A 20,071-nucleotide genomic window follows, 5' to 3' on the forward strand; every position below is an offset into this window, starting at 1 on the left:
TATTTTAATATAATTGTTAAATAAATAAACTCAAAAAGGTAGTAAAATTGTAAAAAAAGGTAATTATTAATATTACTTATACATACTTATACGCGTGTTTCCATGATGCTCTCTGGGCCAAGGACGTTCTTCCAGTTAAACAATCAGAGAGAAGTCAGTAATTTAGAAGAGTTTTAGAAGATCTTCTGACAGATGACCCTGGTCTATGGCCAGCCAAAATAACTCATATAAACAGGCATACAATTGTTTAGAAATTTTAAACCTAAGATGATTGCATGGCGATCACAAACAATTCAAAGGAAAAGCCGTCTCTAGAATACCTGAGATACATAAAATTAGCAAACTGGAGAGAGCAGGTAAAAGAAGTCTGGTTAGTTTATGGCAAAAGTGTAGATACATTCTATGTGTGCTTTTCTCGCATGAAAGCAAAATAGGTTTTTAGAGTGCACAGATTAGTCAAAACGGGTTAATAAATGAGGAGAATGAATAAATAAAACATGCACAGCTTAATACGTTTACAGTATGGGTTAATGAAGTATGCCCATGGATTTAAAAAGTAAGAGCATTGGTTAATATAACAAAAGCACAGACTAATAGATTGATGGGACAAATTAATTGATTCAGGGATAGACTGTTACCATTTTTTTTAGAATCAGTATGAGTACAAGTACTTCTGTTTGTGTAATTAATTCCACAAAACCTGTCCTAAAGCACAAGGTGGGCAGAACTTTTCACCATGCTCCAAGTCTCAATATACCCTCAAATGCCCCACTATTACTGTGGTAGTGCGTGAAACTTGAAACTGCTTTGCATGTAGACTGACTTTCTTTTTTGTTGCTTGTTTCTTTGTTCGTGACCAGAGAAAGATGATTCCAGTTTCTCTTCTCAAAGTTGCCAACATTGACCACACATTACCATGTGGGAAAGGGGGACATTTTATGTAGTGAGCACTGGCTCTGCCTTAAAGGGTATCCTTAAGGGAATACTGGTACAAGTGTCTGGACATCCCTAACTTAATTCTTGCTCTTGATTTAATAAGCTGTGCATGGTTTACTAAATGAGGCATACTTTGTCTTCTCCATGCCAGTGTCTCTCTCTCACACACTCAATCTTGTGGTTTTTTGAGATCCTTTAACTGTGTTCAACATTCTCTTGATTTATATTCAAAGTATTCCATCAATAATTCTTTCTTTCTACAAATAATAAGTAATCTAGTTGTAAAACAGTCTCTGTTTTCTGTTTATTTGAAAAGCAAAGGATGAAACTTATTAAATACAACCACTTTTCTAGGTGCACTTCTGAAGAGAGAGGCCAAGTTAACTTCAATAAACTATATTACATGGGATAATCCAAAGTCTGTGTAATTATTTTACTTATGTCTCCAATGAAACTTTAGGTTTTGTAATAGGGCACACTCAGGAGCACAAAATGCATAAATACTACTATAAACTAATGTTTAAATAAGAGACCAGTTGGGATAGATTAGTTAATAATTAAATGTGAAATTAATTCTACCTGTTACTCAGATGCTCTGAAAACAGGGTAAAGGAGTCCAGCTCTTTATCTATTCAACAAAAGTTTATAAAATATTATTGCATGATAATATATGAAAATATGGAAGTTGAGTCAGGTCAACTGGACTTTCTTGTTCTGCACAACTCTGCGCGAGTGCACACATATACCGACCCTGCACGAGCACACACACATACAAACACTAAATAAAAGATGGTTTAGAGGAAAACCATTGGCTTAATCGTGATCGGTCAATAAAATTTTTTTTTTTCTTTAAAATATTTTTTTTTACATAAAAAAAGGAAAAATAAAAAAAAAAAGAAAAACTGAAGATCAAAGTTCATAAAAGAGGCCCAATGATTTAAGATTTTCTACAAAGTATTAAATACAAAGTATTAAATGAAGTGTGTTCAATACTTACTCCCTGTGTCATTTTTTTTACTTCTGTCATCTGTCTTGTCTCTGCTAGCCAGCTAACTAGGCCTCTTAGTAAGCTAGTTTAGTTTTTCTGTTAATTTATGTTGTAAATTTATCTTGCATGTAGCACCTTGGACCTGGAGGAACGTTGTTTCGTTTCACTGTGTACTAAATTTACATTTACATTTACATTTAAGCATTTGGCAGACGCTCTTATCCAGAGCGACTTACAAAAAGTGCTTTAATGTTTACATCATTGGATACATACTTACACTGGCTTCACTAGGTTAAAAACTAAGTGCCATTAGTCCAACACAACTGGGAAGAGGTTTTTTTTTTTTTGGGGGGGGGGTTAGTCCAAGTACTGGAGAAACAGATGCGTCTTGAGTAGTCGTTTAAAGATAGTCAAAGTCTCTGATGTACGGACATCTAGAGGAAGTTCATTCCACCACCTAGGTGCTAGAACAGAAAAGAGCCTGGATGAATGCCACCCTCGATCCCTGAGAGATGGTGGGATGAGGCGAGCGGTGCTGGAGGATCGGAGGGAACGTGGTGCAGTGCGTGGTGTAATTAGCGCAGAGAGGTAAGTGGGTGCGGGGCCATTTTTAGCTTTGTAGGCAAGCATCAGTGTTTTGAATTTGATGCGGGCAGCTACAGAAAGCCAGTGCAGGGAGCGGAGAAGTGGGGTGGTGTGGGAGAACTTGGGAAGGTTAAAAACAAGACGTGCTGCTGCATTTTGGATCAGTTGCAGAGGACGAATCGTGGACAGAGGCAGGCCTGCCAGGAGTGAGTTGCAGTAGTTCAGTCTTGAAATAACAAGGGACTGAACAAGCACCTGAGTAGCCTGTGAAGAAAGAAATGGGCGAATTCTTCTGATATTATAAATAAGAAATCGACAGGAGCGAGTAAGGTTAGCGATGTGTGGGGAAAATGACAAATGATTGTCCACGGTTAGCCCAAGATTGCGGGCGGTGGCTGAAGGAGTGATTTGGTTGTTGTCCAGGGATATCACAAGGGATAAACAACAGTTCGGTTTTACTGAGATTGAGCTTCAGCTGATAAGCAGCCATCCAGAATGAGATGTCTGCCAGACATGCTGAGGTCCGGGTGAAAACCTGAGTGTCAGAGGGAGGAAAGGAGAGAACAAGTTGGGTGTCGTCTGCATGACAGTGGTATGAGAATCCATGTGATGATATGACCTTACCAAGAGACCGGGTATAGAGGGAGAACAGAAGAGGACCAAGTACTGAGCCCTGCGGGACACCAGTAGAGAGTCTACGTGGGGCAGATGTAGATCCCCTCCATGTTACCACATATGACCCATCTTCTAGGTAAGAAGCAAACCATTGCCACGCTGTTCCACAAATTCCCAAGGCTTGTAAGAATAGATAATAGAATCTTGTGGTTCACTGTGTCAAATGCAGCTGACAGGTCCAGGAGGATGAGGACAGATGATAGTTAGGCAGATCTAGCAGCATGGAGCTTCTCAGTGACTGACAGAAGGGCAGTCTCTGTGGAATGTGCCACTTTAAATCCAGATTGGTTTGGATCATTAAGGTTGTTCTGTGAGAGATAAAGAGACATTTAATTATAAACAGCTCTTTCAAGAATTTTGGAAATAAAAGAGAGCAGAGATACCGGGCGATAGTTGTTAACTTCTGATGGGTCCAGGCAGAGTTTCTTGAAAATGGAAATAACCCTCGCCTTTTTAAAAGCGGCAGGAACATGACCAGATGATATGGAATGGTTGATGATGGCTGTGGTGAAGGGAACGAGGTCCTGTGAGATGGCCTGGAGCATTGTGAAAAGGATTGGGTCTAATCAACAGGTGGTGGGGTTACAGTAGATGATGAGATGATCTGTTGAATCTCATCAGATGACAGGTTGGAGAATTCTGCTAAAGGGGGGAAGGAAAGGTCCTGAGGTTCTGCCGTAGGAGTTTGGTTGAGAGTGAAGGACTGGCGGATTGCTGCAATCTTCCCATCGTAGAATGTGGCAAAATCATCAGCAGTCAGAGAGGAAGGGGCAGGAGGAGTCGGTGGGTTGAGTAGTGAGGAAAAGATGTTGTGGAGTTTGCCAGGATCATGTGCAGAGGCTTCCAACTTTTGTCTAAAGAAGGTAGTTTTGGCAGAAGTCACACCACATGAGAATTTGGAAAGAAGAGTCTGGTAAGAGATGAGATTTGCATCAAGTTGCGATTTCTTCCATCTTCTCTCCGCAGTTTTTAATTCTCTCCTGTTGTTGCGCAGTACATCAGATAGCCAAGGAGCAGGACAAGACGTCTTCCTTGGTTTAGATGACAGCGGGCAAAGGAGATCTATGGATGAGGAGAGGAAAGTTTCAGTCGCAGTCTCTAGTGGTAAAGAGGAGAAGGAGTCTGGGTCTGGGAGGAATGATAGGGTGCATGAAGACACGGAGGAAGGGGAGACAGAGTGAAGGTTTTTGCGGGTAAAAGAGACATTTTGGTGGGTAGGTTTACATAGAATGGGAAGGGTTATGGTGAAGGATACCAGGTAATGATCAGATTTATGAAGAGGAATAGTAGTGATATCTGTGACTGGGGAAGGGCGGCAGAAAACAAGGTCGAGAGAATTCCCTGCCTTGTGTGTAGGAGGGCAGCTGTTTAGAATTAAAGAGAAGGAGTTAAGGAGAGGGAGAAGGAAAGAGGATTGGAGTTTATCAGATGGAAGGTTGAAATCTCCTAGAACAGTGAGAGGAGTGTTAGCAGAAGGAAAAAGACTAAGAAGTATGTCCATTTCATCTAGAAAGTTTCCTAGAGAGCCAGGAGGACGGTAAATAACTAAGATGTGGAGGTTAATTGGACAGGTTACCTTAACTGCATGAAATTCAAATGATGAAAAACTGAGATGAGACAGGGTGATAGGCGAGAAGGACCATCTCTTGGACAACAGGAGACCCGTACCGCCACCTCTGCCAGTTTTTCGTGGAGTGTGAGAGAATACATAGGCAGAGGATAAGGCAGCCGGTGTAGCTGAGTTCTGAGGAGATATCCAGGTCTCAGATAGTGCCAGAAAGTCAAAAGAGTAATGGGTAGCTAGGGCAGAGATAAAGTCTGCTTTCTTTACAGCAGATTGGCAGTTCCAGAGCCCACCTACCACCAGTGCAGGGCAATCAGACAGTACTGGAGGGTAGATGAGGTTTCTGGGAGATCTGCTTCTGCTGTGTGAGTAAAAGCATCTTGGTCTGTGAGAACTGACAGAGATAGGTTGAAGACACATGCTAGACTGAGGTAACTGTCTATAAAAACTTGTAACTTCTTGGTAAACAAGAGTTTGAGTCAATTCTCTGTGCACTACCTTTGTTGCAGGATATTCTTATAAACTAACTGTGTATATGGTTGAAGTGACAATAAAGCCTACTTGAACTTGAACTTAAATGTTCTGATTTCTTTGTATGAATTCAATACTTGGCTTGATGGCTTCTTCTGGTGGAAAGTCTGTCAATATCCCACTTAGAAATCCCCTTACTGATAAAAATGCTGATGTGTCAAATATTTATATACTTGCGTACTAAGCGCTGCCCTTTGTGACATGCCCCACTGCCCTCTGCCCCACCCCAACAAAAAAAACACTAGCACTTTCCACTTCATGAAGCTATCACATTTTACAATTATCATACACAAAGGAATGGAGAACAATTGGAACAGCCACAACAGTGAACAACAATATAGTAAAATAGGATGACTTTCAAATGCATTTACAGATTTTAAAAAAATTTTCACACAGGCTCTGAAAGAAAAATTAAAAATTAAAAATTAAAAAAGGGTCATGTAAATATGAATCATACAAAAAATAATGTAGCCCTAATTCTAAAAACAATTTAATTTATGCATTCAGTACTTACTTGGTGCTCCTTCAGCACGAATAACTGCATAAATGCCACATGGCATGGAGGCAATCAACCTGTAGTAGTGCTGAGAGTTTAAGATTAGGTTGCATGGATAATAGCCTTCAGCCCGTCTGTATTGTTTGTTTTGGGGTTTCTCATGTTTTTCAGATGAGTTTATTGGCTAATACAATTGAGCACAGTAATATCATGGTCAGCAAACCAGATAATAATAGCTTTGGCACTCTGGACGGGTGCTGCTGAAAAAGGAAACTTAAAACTTGTCAACGGATGAAAGCTTGACATGCTTAAAATATTTTGGTAGACAGCAGCGTTTACTTTGAACTTGATAAAAGACAGTGGACCAACACCAGCAGATGAAATGGCACCACAACTCATCACTGACAATAAAACATTCACAATGGATTTTAAGTAATTCCACTCTTCATGCTTCTGTCTGCTAAGTCTCAAGTTGCTTAAAGTCCAGTGTGCCTCTCCACTCTTTCTCCAAACTCGGGGCCTTGATTTCTAAATGAAATGCAAATCAGAAAACAGGACTTTGGACCACTGAGCAATAGTCATTTACCATTGCATTTATACTGTGTGAATAGTAATTTACTCAAACACTCATTGGCATTCTATTAAACATTCTAATATTTTGCGGTTTTTATTTTCATGAGCTGTAAGCCGTAATCATTAAAGTAATGTTCACTGATGTTTGGATGACAACAGGCTGTGCGTTCATTAGATTCCAGTACCAATTTACAATAATTTTAAATGCATATATACAAACAAAAACATACTAAATTTGTTTTAGTTATTTATCTATCATTAAAAAAAATTCACCATTATATTGTTTTCCCTTCACTGCCCCTTACATGCAAGTCAGTGTACCCCAAGGGTGCACCACGTTTGGAAACCCAAATCTAAAAAAAAAAAAAAAAAACAGGTTGCAGATAAAATCCCCAAAAATAATTTTTTTATGTGTTTAATTTTTGTCCTGGTAAGCATGTATTAAAATGGTACAGCTCCATCTATTGAATTTTGAGATGTACTAATAATTTTTTATGGTCCATTTATTTATTTTGTATTATTTTTATTTTCTTTATGATACTAGATGTGCCCGCATTAATGTTTGAATGAAATTTAACTGCACACTCATAAGCGGTTTAAAAAATCGTACGTCATCTATTGAATTTTATATGACCTACAATTTTTACGGTTTACCGTGACGTGCGGAATGAAAATGTAAGATTACATTTATTAAGTAGATTTCAATTGCATGCTCATAAGCGCATATTAAAAAATGTACAGCATCTGTCCAATTTTGAGATGAACTAATGATGTTTTCAAGGTAGTTTTTTTCTATAAGGGCGTTTTTCATTTAAATTTTAAAGTAGCACATCATTGTTTCCTGTGTGCCCACTGTGATGAAACCAAGCCTACATGTTATCCATTGATATGGATATTTGGATATAGGTGAATCTTTCATTTGATGTCATTTTATGATTTTAAATAAATTTTTTCATTTGATTTAATAGTGGTGCGCTGGACAAACAGACTAGATTACCTGGTAATGAGTATTTCACAAGAAGGTGATTAATATATTCCTTACTTTTAAGGTCACTGAAAACCGATCTGATGACCTGAATGTATTTAAGTGTTATTTTCTCTGGTTAGTATCAGTAACATGTGGAAATGCCACTTTATAAGTCAATTAATAATGTGATGGTCAGTTTCAACAAATATATAAAAATGTCCAGGTTCTGGCCAATGGCTGATTGAACGGAGCATCTCTAATCCTTAAGAACTATCAAGGAAAAAATTATACTGAACAACGTTGATGACATTTTATTTTAAAAAATGGTTTAAATAATTAAAAATTATATTTTTCTATTTAACATGAAATTTCATCTCTCTTCTGACAGACATTACCATGCATTGCACCTAGGTTAGTTGCTGTAAGTAAAACTAAGCCTCCAGACATGGTAGTTGAGGCATATAAACATGGGCAACGCAACTTTGGAGAGAATTATGTAAGTAAATGAAGAATGCCTAATTTATTTATATACAGTATAATTTCTTACTCTCACATATTTTTACTCTGTAATAATTTGATAATTCCTTCTCATAGGTAAATGAGCTTGTGGAGAAAGCCTCTCACCCTCTGGTATGTAGCCCTTATTGGAGATGAAGCTAATTTTGCTTGGCTAGAATTCTTTAAAAGTATATTTTGGAACTTTCATAAGGTTATGGGATTATGGAAATGTATAGTCTTTTCATCTGCTTTAAGTTGAACGTGACATCTCTTGATTTGTTGCTATATATGTGAATGGCTCAGTAAGGATCCTAATTGTCCTAATAATCAATCACTTTTTATAGCGTATGTGCTGTTGTTTTACACCCACTGGGGTGTAAAAAAAAAAACTAAAAGGTTGTGGACAAGCTACTCACCGTATCTGTTAGAGTTAAATAACTTGTTGCCAGTCGAACCATATTAATTACTGCATTAGTTATCCAGTGGCAAACTTTGCTTAGTTAAATCCAGGTGGCGACAGGCTAGGTCTTCTATATTACAGCACAGTTAAATTCTTTTCCCTGCATATACCAGCTTATTAGGTGAATCTATGGTCAGAGCACTGGATCAGTCATAATACAGTCATAATATTTCTGTTCCTAAAGCAGAAAGCATTGAAGGCCTTCCTCAAGTGCCCTGCAGTGTCAGCTTAAACCTCTGACCTTCTAATCTATAACACAGAACCCTAACTGCTGAGCCACCACTGCCCTGCCATATCTGTTTATTTGCTAAAAAGGAAGAAAGCTAGGGGAACAGGTGATTCTGTTTTTTTCTTCAAAGATTGTATAATATTTTACTCATATTGATTTTTTTCATTGATTCTTAGATTTTGACATCATGCCCTGAAATTAAATGGCATTTCATTGGACATCTACAGAAGGGCAATGTAAATAAACTCCTAGGTAAGCAGGTTTGATCTGGCATAATTGATTTACATCAAAAATTTATTTTAAAAGGTTTTTTTTTTGGCTTTTATATTCCTATGCTCACTTTTAACATGCACATCACATTTATTCTTTTTTAATATTGTGGTTGTTGAGTTTTGCTCTTTTTTGAGTTGGCTTATAGGTGTTCCAAACCTTTACATGGTCGAGACAATCGACTCTGTAAAACTGGCTGACAAAGTTAACAGCTCATGGCAGAAGTTACGATCTTCTAACACCCAGGGGTTGAAGGTCATGATTCAGATCAACACCAGCGGCGAGGAAAGTGTGTGTTTCATAAACAGCATGATATATCGTGTTTGTATTTACAATGTTTGCCTCTCTGCAAAATTACAACAGTTGGTCATTTATGACAGCAGGAGTGCTAAAGAAGAAACGTATGTTTAAACAACACTTTTCTATAGGCAAAAATGTATTTTTATTTTTAAGTTTTATTTTGCATATATTTTCTTATAGCAATCACTACTGGTCATTATGCTTAGCTAACTGAAATGATCTGATTCATAATTTATCTGATAAGGCATATTTGGAAAATAGGGCAGGAGAAATTCTTAAATTAGTTATAACAAAATGAATTCTGATACCCAAATATATTACCCAATTTATGAACTTATATGGTTAAAATGCAGCAACATTTCTAAGTCCATATTCAGATCTCTTTGGCGTCATGTTTGAGGCTGTATTGTAGTCAGAACAAAAAAATTGTCACTTATACATATATAGTTAATTTAGTATGTGATTACACTGTTTTTTCACCCAGGCCTAGTGGAAAACTAAGATGATTTTAGTTAGTGCCAGCACACTATACTTCTGTTAAAGGATTTGCAAATTTTTAGCCTGTTTATTTCATTTAAATATCATTTAGCAGTTGTGTTTGATCTATTGTAACAGTGGCAAATTGTGTAACCTAGTGTGATTGTGATCAGCAGTATTCTGTTTCTGACATCCACAACTGGAAGAGACTTATTGCCTAATGAAGCTCAATGTGCTTTATTGTCATAAAAGTATTATATAATCCGAATATTAGTAATGAATCAGTGGTGTGAACAATTATTGGTAAGTTTATTTTATTGGTTGTGCCCCTTAGGTAAACATGGCGTGCATCCTGATGAAACTGTTAATACAGTTATGCACATTGTAACTAATTGTCCTGCTCTGAATTTCTCTGGACTCATGACTATTGGTCGTTATGGTTATGATCTCAGTGAAGGCCCCAATCCAGATTTCCAGGTACATTTATATTTTATATATTTTATATACCTTGATCTTGGTAGTGTATACAGTACCAGCCAAAAGTTTGAACACTTTTCCCTGCAGTGTTTTTTTTTTTCTGCATTTTCATTTTCTTCAACCTTATACATTTAATAATGAAGACATGAAAAAACACTTATGGGATTACATAGTAAAAAAAAAGTGTTAAACAATTTAGATGTTTTATATTTTAGATTGTACAAAGCAGCTACAGTACAGTAGGTAGTCAACCAAAATGCCTATTATTGACTCACCACTACGGTAAAACGACAGCAGCTAAAAATAATTGAGTCGAATTTTAAAGTCATTTGTGAAATGACCGCTAGGTGGCGCAAAGGGACATTTTGCAAAAGAGCTGCAATTTCCACAGTTTTTAATTGTAAATAGAGCTTAAGTCATAAAAAAGTCATAACAATATTGAAGAAATACTACAGCGATCGTAATTTCCACATCTGAGTACTTAACATAACAAACATGAAAAATCTGAACCAGAGCAATTCAATTAAATTAAATTTCATTTGTATAGGTCTTTGAACAATTGTAATTTTTGCAAAGCAGCTTTATATAAATTATGGAAGTTTGTATGAAATGTAAATGTGTATAAGTGAGAATTATCAGATCAGTACCTGATGAGCAAGCTAAGGGCGACAGTGGTAAGGAAAAACTCCCTTAGTTAACAATAGGAAGAAACCTTGAGAGGAACCAGTTTCAACAGGGAACCAATCCTAATACGCAGTACTGACGAGCAGCCTGCATCCTTCAAAGTAGGTGTGGCGGATTGGCATTTAATATTTTATATGAAAATAGTATATTAAAATCGATGCGATATTTCACAGGGAGCCAATGCAGTGTGGATAAGAGGTGATGTGCTTGTATCTTCTGGGTCTAGTGAGGACTCTAAGTGCTGCATTCTAAAATAACTGAATTTACTGTACAATAATGAGTTTTGTTTTTTTTAAATGTAGTTTAGATACACAGTAAAGTTCACTAGCTGACAATTTTATGTGTACAAAGAATGAACTGTTATGTAGCCTATCTCTGTATTTTTTTTTTTATGTTATATTTAAAGACATCAAATTTTAAATAGAGAAATTACTGGAAAATAGACTTTTAGAATAGAAAATTAGAATAACTCAAAAACTAAATTGTATTACATTTGTCTAAGTGTTTCATATGATTTTTTAATACTTTTGTTGTACTAAATAATATTTATGCAGTATAATCAGGGCCTCTTAATTTGTTTAATTTGCTGTTTTAGTGTTACTGTGTGCGCTTTACAATGTCAACCAACATTTAAATAATGCAAAAGCAATTCTTCCCCCACACCCTTCCCCACTTTCCCAGGAAGTCAACATGTCTCAGCTGTTTACACCTACATTGTATACATTCAGATTCCTCACACAAAAAACAGTGAGGCCAGGAAAACAAAAATGCACCCTTCTCCACTTTAAGTTACATTACAAGCTCCTGAGACAAGGATTACTTTTAAAACCATCTGAGGTCTAAGGCCTCTCTGAAGACCTGCAGTGCTCAGCCCACTTCTTAAATTTGTGTAAATTTAAAATATTCTAGATTCTAAAATTGACAATGTTACTGGTTTTAACTCCTGGAATGGAAGAGACTGGCATCAACTCAGTAGGTTACAAAATCACATCAGTCTGAATAAAGCACACTTATAGCGGGACATTTTTATAAAATATATACAGTAAAACCTTGGATTACGAGCATAATTCATTCCCGAAGCGGGCTCGTATTCCAAAAGACTCGTAAACCAAATTTAATTTCCCCATAAGAAATAATGGAAAAAAAATTACATAAACATAATTACCACAACATATAATGTAAATATTAAAACAAATTAACCGCACTTTACATTTAAAAAAAAATTAAAAATAAATCCCGACAGTCAGTGTGTCTGTGTGCGCACACGTAATTTGAGGCTGTGCTGGTTCACAAACGCGCGCACACACAAAACAACACCTGAGTTTCATCTCAGACATAAGTCCTTTCATCTCCAACATTGTTAATTACTCAATCCAGAGTTGTGAAGTTCCAACAAAATTGAAAACTGAAATAATCAGACCAAAGAAAAAAATTTTTTTTTTTTTTTGAAAAAATTGAATCTGGCTACTGTGGAACTTCCATATACACACCCTCTAATGATTTTGCTGCTGAGTTCCTGGAACTTTTGAACTGCGTAAATCTGAAGTAGAATTTTGAGGTTCCCACTCATAGTAAAGGGCACATTCACGTCTCAAATCTCCAAGTATATGACCTGGGTTGTCTCTGACCATATCATTATTTCAATAAATCTTCCTTTGTATACACCAAATTCCAAGACACAATGTTGTATCCACTTCAGAAATCTGAAAAAACATAAATACTTTTAATCTAAATTGTCCATTGTTCCACAATTCTCCTCAGTCAGTGAATTAGTGGACTACTACAATAATGGCCTCCAGAATATACTTGAGGCCTATGCTCCTGTTAGATCACATGTGGTCACTTGTTAAAAATTTGCCCCATGGTTTACTAGCGAGCCCCTTCAAATGAAATCAGCTGAGCGAGCCCTCGAATGGGCTCTGTTTTGTTAATCTAACTGTCTATAAAATGGTTTATCGAAAGCATCAAAAATACTATTTAAGTACACTTACTTACTGCAATTTACCTCTGGGATTAATAAAGTTCTTTGAATCTTGAGTGTTACATACCATAGACCACATCTAACACAAAAACTCTCTCTAGATCCTGCAGTTGTGGCAAACTATCAACCAATCTCCAACTTTCCATACCTGTCAAAGGTCCTAGAAAAGGTTGTCTCAGCTCAGCGTCAGGACTACCTCAAAAAACATAATCTTTTGGAAAAAAATTCAATTTGGCTTCAGGTCCTCCCACAGTACAGACACTGCCCAGATCAGGGTCACGAACAATCTTTTGATGACTGCTGACAAAGGCTCTCCATCACTTTTTATCCTCCTGGATCTCACAGCCATGTTCGATACAGTTGGCCACAAAATTCTTCTTCACCATCTACAGCATATAATTGGATTTTCTGGCACTGCTCTGGAGCGGTTTGAATCATATCTGACAAATAGAGCTGAGTATGTGATTCTTGGGGATGCCAAATGTGGGATGACACAAGGGTCAGTTCTGAGGCCGACCCTTTAAATTCAATTCAATTTTATTTGTATAGCGCTTTTAGCAATTTTCATTGCCGCAAAGCAGCTTTACACAATCAAAAGAATTATTTAGGTTTGTATGAAATGTGAATTTGTATGAATCAAATGGTCAGTTTATCCCTGGTAAGCAAGCCGAGGGCGACAGTGGCAAGGAAAAACTCTCTGAGATGGTAATAGGAAGAAACCTTGAGAGGAACCAGACTCAACAGGGAACCCATCATCATTTGGGTGAAACAGAAAGCAGTAAATGATGTGCATTTATACAGTGTGTTAGGTGGGAGGCAGTTCATCTATAATAGCTGATGTTAATTGATGTTAATATGGAGTCCAGGTAGTTATTGAAGACCCAGGTAGACTTGTAGGAAGTTCCAGTCCTGAACTATTGAACTGTAATGTCCCCAGAGAAACAGTTGCCAACACCAGTCAAGGCCAGAACCATCTTCTAGGTAGAGAGAATCATCCCCAGACACCAGACGCATCCCAGAGAGACACACGGGGCATCCATGTGACGAGATCTTCAGCCAGAAGCGGGGCACCAGGATGGGTCAGACAGGTCCGGAGGGCAGAGGGAGTCTGGATCACTGGGAGCTCGGGAACGACATGTGTAGCTCGACAGAGAGAGAGAAAGAGTGAAAGGGGGAGACAGGAGGAGAGACGAAAGAGAAAGAGGGGGAGAAAGAGAAGAAGAGGAGAGATGGCAGTTAGGTATGGTCACAGTCACACAATGTATAATGTGAATGTATATTAACTGTAGAGTGCAAGCAGAGACTCCGGCAGGATAACTATGACAGCATAACTAAAAGGGAGAGCCAGAAGGAAACACAGACATGAGGGCTTCCTGACATGTAAAGCAAACAATCACCTCACCGTCAGCAAACCTGAGTGATCAATGAGAGTGAGGAAGACAGCATCCAAACATACCAGCTCACCATAATACTCTACGTCCATGAGTCCCCCAGATCTGCTCCTTTACCTGAGGCAAATCTATTTATAAAAATGCTTGGCTAAATAAATAGGTTTTTAGCCTGGACTTAAACACTGAGACTGTGTCTGAGTCCCGAATACTATTTGGAAGACTATTCCATAATTTTGGGGCTTTGTAAGAAAAAGCTCTGCCCCCAGCTTAAATTTTTATAATACGCGGTACTGACAAGCAGCCTGCATCCTTTGATCGAAGTAGGCGTGGCGGATCGTAAGACACTAGCAGTTCGCTCAGGTACTGCGGCGCGAGACCATTTAATGCTTTATATGTCAAGAGTAGTATTTTAAAATCAATGCAAAATTTCACAGGGAGACAATGGAGTGAAGATAAGATAGGGGTGATGTGCTCATATCTTCTGGTTCTAGTGAGGACTCTCGCTGCTGCATTCTGGACTAGCTGAAGCTTATTTATGCATCTAGCTGAACAACCAGACAGTAAGGCATTACAATAGTCCAACCTAGAGGTGATAAAAGCATGAACTAGTTTTGTTCATGACCTGCATCGTTTAGCAACAATAAATTTCTTATCCTGGCAATATTTCTGAGGTGAAAGAATGCTATCCTGGTAATATTATCTACATGAGCTTCAAATGAAAGGCTGGAATCAATAATCACACCAAGGTCTTTTACTGTTGCACTTGATGGAACAGAAAGGCCATCTAAAGTTACGGTGTGATCTAAAATTTTACTCCTAGCTGTATGCGGTCCTATGACTAGAACTTCTGTCTTATCCGGATTAAGCAGAAGGAAGTTAATTAGCATCCAATTTCTTATGTCCTGCACACATTGCTCAATTTTAGTAAGCTGTTTTTTCTCATCAGGTTTTGTTGAGACATATAACTGTGTATCGTCAGCCTAACAATAAAAGCTAATACCATGCTTACGGATTATGTTGCCCAGAGGAAGCATGTAAAGGGAAAAAAGCAGTGGACCTAAAACTGAACCCTGCGGAACGCCAAACTTCACTAGAGACTCCACTTTACAACATCTACAAATGATACGTGATACATCACGCCTCACTGCGGCAGCACTTGGTTTGTGCGTTTGCTGGCTTTTACTGCTGAGTGGCACTATAAAACTATAGACTAACGCCTCAGACATCAGTTCATTCTCTCAAGGATTAATGAGCACGTAGTAGTGGATAAAATCAAGTGTAACATTGTTGTTAAATGAATTTATAATCAAAGTACTAAAATTACAGTACAAATTTAGAATTTAAATTAGATTAAATCTTATTAGGATCAAATTTAAGCAAAGTAAATGTTAACAAAGTGAGCCTTTAGATTTTATCATGTGTAAGTAGAAAAGCTACGCGTGTAGGGTTTTTTTGGTCATCTTATATTTTGTGTTCTTTATATTTGTAGATTTATTACATAAAATTTATATAAAATACAGTTGAAACATTAAACGAATTTACAATCACAGTACTAATTTAGAATTTATATTAAATGTTAACACAGTGAACCTTTATATTTTATCATGTGTAACACTCGCATAGCCAGAAAACTCTGGGTGTGCATCAGAAAAAGTGGGTGAACCACAGGTGTCGTCAAATTATTGTGCAAAAAATATATAATAAAACTAGCAATTATAAGACTCTACTTTTATTTAAGTGCACTTACAATGACAACAAAACATTATGATTTTGTAAAATAATTAAGGCAAACAGGAATACAGTGCTATTCCTGATCGGTGAACTTGAGCGCCCCAGAAAATGAACCGAAACTCCGTGTATGCTTGCCTCACAGATGTGAAAAATATATACTTATAGAAAGTGAAATGTCTGCTTTTATATAAACCAATGGAAAACAATTTGCAGATTATGTAATTCGTATGAAACGTAAATTATTGCGAATACACTGCGCCCTCACTTCAATTCACTTTCTTAGCTTCACCCCCATTACAACGGCATATTCAGAGATAGGCTGGCCCCGAAGAGGCTGTGCGCAGTCCACTACACAACAAATATATGTTAGTATATTATGACTGAAATAAAGCGGCTCACATTGGCGTATATTTCGCACAGCGCTTATTTAGCAAGTATTAATTTGATTTGCATTTGTTGTAATTCTGGGGATGAATGTGCCTTTTGATCAAAACCCTGCAAAGTGAAAAAGCCCACACGAGCCATGGGTTCACGCGAACATTTTACATTCACTAAAAGGCTTATTCATAACTATATTTCAACTATTCACAGACATGCATTGTGCTGTGTTGTTGTTTGTCATCAGAGTATTTTATGAATGGAATGTATGCTGTTTTTGGTACACGCTTTTATTTTTGCACTTTTCATCTTGCTGCCGATATGAGCAGATACAAGCAGCTTTGTTTGTCATAATAATCATCTATCATAAAGAGGGGGCGACTTTTGCAAACCAAACAAAATATAAAATTAGTACCCCAGAAAAACAACAGAGTACTTAGATACTGTTACTAGATAAACAGATATACTTATATACTATATACTTGCTGAATAAACACTGCATTTTTTAAAAATGAACAGCTTTATTTCAGCCGTTCGTGGTCAAATAATTATTCAATGCTGGACACAAACAGCATTCATGCCACAAGTCATTTTATCATAAAAAGATTACGTTGTGCTCGGACCACTGACCTTCTGCAGATTCCAAAATTGACATTACCATTGACTTCCATTCCATTACTGGAATGGAAGAGATCGAAAGTTTCCTTATCATAACATGCCTTATATTGTTTTTAATCGCACGATATACAACCCATGATTTTTTTGCTTTTTTATAAATGGAAAATACAAATGGAATCATTTTATTTGGATAGATATATATAAATAGGGGGGGGGAGTACTGTATTTGCTGTAGTTTCTCTGAATTTATAAGTGAGAACAGCTAATTCACACCTAGGGAGGAGAGAAGTACTGTATTTGCATTTTACATTGTAAAGAACACACAGAAAACACTAAAACAACAACAACCTACAATAAATAGGAATAAGAGGCCCTGATTATACTGCATAAATATTATTTAATACAACAAAACTTCTGCACTTTTGAAATCGCTGATAAGACTACGTGGGAAATTAAAGAGAAGAATTACGGTGTCTGCTCAATCCCAAACCCCATTTAAATTGGATTAACAAATATTGTAAGTAAACAAAAATAGCCCACAATTAATAAAGCATTTTAATTTAGACTATACAAATAATCCTGCATCTATTTTTAGCCGTGCCAGCTACCATTTTTTATTTAGATTTTTTTTCAATACAAATCTTTTAATGCCTGAAACTTATGTCCATCATGATGACATGGCAAAAACAGTATGCTGAACTCCCAGATGGGAAGACACTGCTTTGTGTAGGTAACATCAAAGACCAAAAAAATGAACATCAACATCCACCAAAGAGTCTGGAACGCAGAGTACAATATGCGTTGCACAGCCGTGATATATTATTCTATAACCGTGTTATACCAAAGGAGATTAGAAATATCCAAAATAAAATACCTTCGCTGTTTTAACAATTACAGACACATCACAGCCAGCAGCAGTTTTCAGAAAATCTTTCTTTGGTGAGGCTGCGTTAGTCAGGGTACATGAGGCATGTTCATGGGCATTGCCAATCTCCGAAAACAATGTTTTTTTTTTTTCCAAATAGCTGCTATGTTTAATAATTGATGGAGCTTTTGCGCTGTACACACATGCATTCTCGCCTAAACAACTTTTAAGACTACACTTTGTGACACAGTAACAGTAATATTTTGAACATTTTGCAGGCTGTTTGGAGAAACCAGAGAATAAAGAATAAAACGGTTGTTGGGTCAAAATTACCCAACCAGGTGTTTACAGAAACAACCCAGCATTTTTTAGAGTGTATTCTTTGAGTTATTCTAATGTTCTATTCTAAAAGTCTATTTTTCTAGTTATTTCTATATTTAAAGTTTGATGTCTTTAAATGTAATTTTTTTTTAAATGATAACAATAAACCGATACAAATAGAGGCTATATAACTGTTAATTCTTTGTACAAATAAAATTGTTAGCTAGTGAACTTTACTCCGTCTAAACAACATTTAACCAATTTTTTTTACTAATTATTGTACAATAAATGTCAGTAGACCTGGTACTGATTTTTCATGTTTGTTGTATAAAGTACTCTGATGTGGAAATTTCCATCACTAGTATTTCTCGATACAGCATGTGACTTTTTTATGACTTAAGCTCAAATTATATTTAAAAACTGCTGCGTCGAATAAAAATGTCACTTTGCACCACCTGGCGGTCGTTTCATAAATAACATGAAATGTGACTGTTTTATTTTGGTCGTTGCCGATTTACCGCGACAACGAGAGCGGTGGTAATAGACATTCCCCTTGACTAACTACTGTACATGCTCCCATTGGGCCATGCCATTGGCAAGCATGAAGTCTCATTCCATTGCTATGCCAATGATACTTAGCTCTATGTAAGATTGAACCCAACCTTTCTTTTACTTCCACAATCCCTCACTTGCTGCCTGGAGGAGAGTCAGAACTTTCTTCAGTTGAACAGCATGAAAACTGAGGCCCTTCTAATTGTTACCCTCCCACCAGCTCTCAATTACCTTTATTTCCTTTTCTGGCCACACTATTACTCTCTCCAACTTTAACAAATCAAGTTTGACCCCCACCTTTTATTTGAATCATATGTTCACCATCTCTGTTAAACTTAATTCTTTCATCTCAGAAACATAGCCAAGCTCTGCCCTTCATTCTCTCTCTGTAATGCTGAAAGGCTGGTCCACGCCTGTGTCTCTTCCAGGCCGGACTACTGTAATGCACAACTTATTGGGATCTCTGGCAGGAGCCTTCAAAAGCTCCAACACATTAAAAATGCTGCCAGGATCCTAATGAGGCTGCGGAAATATGAGTACATAATTCCAATCCTCTGGCTTCCTATTCACCTCCGTATTAAATATAAACTCAGTCTACTTACCCACCAGTGCATTCATGGAAACACCCTATTCTATCTAAAGAACTCCTCAATCATGTGTGCCCTGATCTCGACCATGTTTTGCTTTACCGACCACGCCTTTGGTCTCTTGTCTTGGGTTCTCGCATCTAAGGATTATCATGTTACTGACCTCTGATTTGTTATCGACTACGAGCTTGGATCACGGACCCCCTTTTGTCTCCCAGGCTTCAACCCTGCCTGTTCTATCACCATGAGTAACCTTCATGCCTTGCTGAATGCACCAGCATCATTTACTAACTGGCTTAAGCTCCGTTTGTCTGGCTTCCATCACAGAGCCCTCCCTCGCCATGCCGACTCTCTGCGCTTCTGCATTCTCGCAGGGCTCACGCTGCACACACCGGTATTCATTGCGGGGTGCATTTACATTCCTGCATGACGCATCTGCTCACTCCGCAACGCAGAGCTCAATCCACGATTAGGAATAAAACCATCACACTGCCTGCTCAATCTTCCACAAGCACCTCTTCATTTACACCAGGGATCGCTCACACCACCTGCATTTTGATTCATCACGACCTCTCACAAGTCTGACAATTGGGCTGTTATCATTTACTTAAAATGTTTGTTAATTTAAAATTTTAATTTAGATGAGGTTTGGGCTTTGCGCTGTTGAGCCGGGCAGCTCAGTGCTCAACCAGACGCATAAAGTTTGCCAGAGCGCACCGAAAGAAGTAGACTATTGATCATAAATGTGTCTGGGGAAAACAGCAAGGCGACAGCCTTTGACCATTTTAATAATCCATTGATAAATTTGTGATTTCTTTGTTTTTCGGCTGTAGTGATGAAGGTAATCATATCATCTCATCATCTCTGCAGCAGTGGATTCGCCTATATTTACGTTTCATATGAATTACATAATCTGACATTTGTTTTATATTATTTT

At 37.4% G+C, this 20,071-nt stretch overlaps 1 protein-coding gene across 3 annotated transcripts in view; it reads left to right on the plus strand.

Moving 5' to 3' along the window:
• Positions 1–20,071, plus strand: part of plpbp (pyridoxal phosphate binding protein) — a 52,749-nt gene that overhangs the window by 29,305 nt on the left and 3,373 nt on the right. For all 3 annotated transcript variants that reach the window (XM_053482168.1, XM_053482169.1, XM_053482171.1), the window contains 5 exons: positions 7,704–7,811; positions 7,910–7,945; positions 8,679–8,754; positions 8,921–9,061; positions 9,884–10,026. In XM_053482168.1, coding sequence (XP_053338143.1) covers positions 7,704–7,811; positions 7,910–7,945; positions 8,679–8,754; positions 8,921–9,061; positions 9,884–10,026 — 504 coding nt within the window. The remainder of the gene's footprint in view (positions 1–7,703; positions 7,812–7,909; positions 7,946–8,678; positions 8,755–8,920; positions 9,062–9,883; positions 10,027–20,071) is intronic.

This window comes from Clarias gariepinus, chromosome 22 (genome assembly GCF_024256425.1).
Source record: "Clarias gariepinus isolate MV-2021 ecotype Netherlands chromosome 22, CGAR_prim_01v2, whole genome shotgun sequence".
Taxonomy (NCBI): Eukaryota; Metazoa; Chordata; class Actinopteri; order Siluriformes; family Clariidae; genus Clarias; species Clarias gariepinus.